The sequence below is a fragment of the Austrofundulus limnaeus genome, unplaced genomic scaffold, assembly GCF_001266775.1.
Source record: "Austrofundulus limnaeus strain Quisiro unplaced genomic scaffold, Austrofundulus_limnaeus-1.0 Scaffold15, whole genome shotgun sequence".
In the NCBI taxonomy this organism is placed as follows: domain Eukaryota; kingdom Metazoa; phylum Chordata; class Actinopteri; order Cyprinodontiformes; family Rivulidae; genus Austrofundulus; species Austrofundulus limnaeus.
This window is the reverse complement of record NW_013952417.1, coordinates 2,013,754-2,016,946: the sequence shown is the minus strand read 5'-3', so window position 1 is coordinate 2,016,946 and position 3,193 is coordinate 2,013,754. Positions and strand designations below refer to the sequence as shown.

Sequence of the window (3,193 nt, the reverse complement as noted above, 5' to 3'; positions counted from 1 at the left end):
GTTTAGATCATTGTTACTTATAAATTATATATTTTCTGGTATAAATCTGCTGTTTTACATGATTGTTGAATGAATTTAACATAATTATTAATTTATTGTAAAAACATGACTGATAATCTGTGAAACAGATCTGGTTCAGCTGCTGTTTATCTATTAGTTTCTATGGTGGCTGTGAGCTGTTGCCCTTTTTTGACACCGTTTCTGCTCCTCCATGCTGTCACAGACGCTGCTACCAGTGGACGGTATGGGCGGGGCTGAATCTAGTCTATGATAATCACAAACTCTGGGTAGTACAATAGTTCCCAAAGTGAGGGATGTGCCCCTTAGGGGAGGTGCAGTGATACTGCAGCACAGAATGAAAAAAATGAATGCTTGGACATTGCAGGCATAATTCATAGGTTTTTAACAGGCCTCCCATAAACAGAAAGACGTGAGGATTAAAAATGTTATTTTTGATCAACAAACTTTTAATTGCTTTTTCCTCTCAGGAAGTTGTTCATGTTTTTAGGCCCGTTTTGAAAGGAGAAGAAGTTTTTGGAAAAGATTTATTGATAGCAATATTGAATGTTGTCACACAATAAGGACATCTCCCAGGGAGGAACTTAAATTAAAACTAGTATTTACTAATCTGTAAATTAAATGTAGCAGTCCAACAGTGCTGTAATTTCAAACTTGGGTAGTCCATGTATTGTACAGACTAAGTACTGTAGTTTGATAGAAAATGCTTGATGTGTTTTACTATTTTACTTTGGTGCAGCTAAATTCACTATATCCTAATATAATCATCATTGTTAGGGAACTTTGTCCATACATTTCTCCCAAATTGCAAAATTGCTTAAAATACACCCGTATACAGATTTAGAAAGCAACAAATGTTGCATACTCTTTCTGTTTATAATACGTTTGATTTTATTTGAAGCTGTCAAAATGTGACTGTGACACAGGTTYAACTGAACAGATGTGTAGATGTTCTGAAATACACTACAGTGCAGAGCTGGTTATTAAACTAACATTGTCAGCTAAAYGTCTAAGATTTTGTAGACTTGGACTCTTTTTCCAAATGTTTCAGTCTTTATTTCATTTTGTGAAGGGAYCATCWATCTGTTTCATTAATAATTGCTGAATCGACACAAAGAGAAATGACTCTGTTAATGGGCGTATCACTAACAGACACTAAAACATACTCTGATGGCAGCGTGTTCCAGTAAATCCAGCCTCACAGTGGCACTGGCCCGTCGCAGCGTCGCAGCCGCCGTCTCCATTCCYGCAGTCGCAGGTTTCTGCACAGTCAGCTCCCCAGAGTCCTGCATCACAGGCTGCAACACAAAGTGGTTCAGCACACAAGAAAAAGGAAGTTTTAAYACTCAGACCTGGCAGTGATCAGTCCTGATACCTTTCCTGCAGTCGTGTCCAGTCCAGCCAGGAGTGCAGCTACACCTCCCACTCACCGGGTCGCAGCGAGCATCGTTCTCACACACACATTTCATCTGGCATCTTTGACCAAAACGTCCACTCGGGCATGCTGGAGGGAAAAAAATATTCCAAACATCAGAGTTAATTTGCCCTAACCAACTCCATCAGATTACATGTGGTGCGGCAAGTTCCCATGACGGATTCTGCTCTGCCAACGGAAGCCAGCAATTGATTAGAAAGGAATCAGAGCTAGTCTTCCCAGGAAAAAAAACCCATCTGAGGTGGCTGAGAGATTTTCTCTAATGACTCTGGAGAAACACATTCRTCTTCTTGCATGCTGCATCATTTCACTTCCAACCTGCTCCTCCTTAATATTCCACAGCGTTGTCATCCTCTGGTGGATTGTTTAATGCATGTTGCTTTGGAAACCTTTCCCTAAAAAAAATGAATGCTGCTGGTACTCACAGCTTTGACAGAGTCTTCCCACGAATCCTGGCGGGCAGAGGCACGACCCGTTGTGTTTATCACACTCGCCACCATTCTCACAAACCGGACAGTTATGTTTGCAGCCGGAACCCCAGAAACCCTCCGGACACACTGTCAGAAATGAATCGTGCTTCATTCATCATGTAAAGMTGCTTATTTTGAATATTTATCGCGTGTTGCGTGGGTTTGTCTTAAATCATTTCAAAATTATTGATGAAGCTTTACAACTCATTAACTTTTGGAGTCAACCCAGTGAAACATGGCTGCCACAGCTATTGTGAGCTGATCTACTATGAAAGGCAGCGGGTAATAAGCATTCCAACAAGGAATGCCAGGTCTTTATTAAAATAAATATTATCTTCACTCACAGTTCTCACATTGCTGTCCAAATGTCCCCGCTGGACACCGGCATTGTCCCATCACTCTGTCACACGAGGCTCYGGTGCAGTTACAAGGATGGACGCAGCCTGGCCCAAACATTCCCTCTGGACACTCTGACACAAACAGAGTGCTCTTTTTTTTAAATCATTCCCAAATAAAAAAATAAAAAAATAAATATATGCACCTTTAATAGTAACATACCTCGTTTACATTTCTCGCCATGATAACCAGGAGGACATTTCTGTTGGCACTCTCCAGTCACGTGGTCACAGGACACTCCTGGTGGACAGGAACACTTCTTCTCACAGCTGAACCCATAAGTGCCTGTTTTACATTCTGGAGACAGAGTGGAGCATTTCATTATGGTAGTTTATTAATTTACAGTGGTGTGCACCAGTCCACTGAAGCGCAAATCCGCTAATTGCAGACCTAAATATTTCATTTGTGCTTTAGCAGTCTTACTAATTTTTTTAATTCATAAGCGGATTTGCGCTTTCTTAAATTAAAATGCAGTACCGCTAATAATTAATTACCTACCAGTCAACATTTTCTTGAACAGTATAAGGTATGGCTGTCAATGAATCACRACACGTGATCTATCCAGCAGCACCCCTCCCAGATAAACACACTTATTGGAAAAGTATACATCCTTGCTGACTGTTGCTCTCGGTCACGGTTCTCATTTCCCACAATGCTTTGTGTCTGCTTACGTAGCAGGAAAGCAGTGTTTAGTACTCCCTTTCCCAGCAAAAACAGTAAACGTTTGTAATCTATACTAAAATTTTGTACATATTAATTTATTTTTCTTTACAATCAGAGCTTTATTTTAAAAAAATAAAGTTTAAACGCTGGAGCTCAATACTTGACTTAATTGGTCGAAGCAATCGGCCAACAGGGTTAGACAGACATCTAG

The 3,193-nt window shown here is 40.4% G+C and overlaps 1 protein-coding gene across 1 annotated transcript in view; it reads right to left on the bottom strand.

Annotated features, from left to right (window-relative positions):
• Window positions 1–1,184: 1,184 nt before the first annotated feature.
• megf6b (multiple EGF-like-domains 6b) overlaps window positions 1,185–3,193 on the bottom strand; it is a gene marked incomplete at its 3' end in the record, with an annotated part of 40,981 nt that continues 38,972 nt past the window's right edge. The window contains 5 exon segments of the mRNA XM_014002844.1: window positions 1,185–1,316; window positions 1,394–1,522; window positions 1,879–2,010; window positions 2,268–2,393; window positions 2,482–2,559. Of these exon segments, the coding sequence (XP_013858298.1) occupies window positions 1,185–1,316; window positions 1,394–1,522; window positions 1,879–2,010; window positions 2,268–2,393; window positions 2,482–2,559 (597 nt within the window).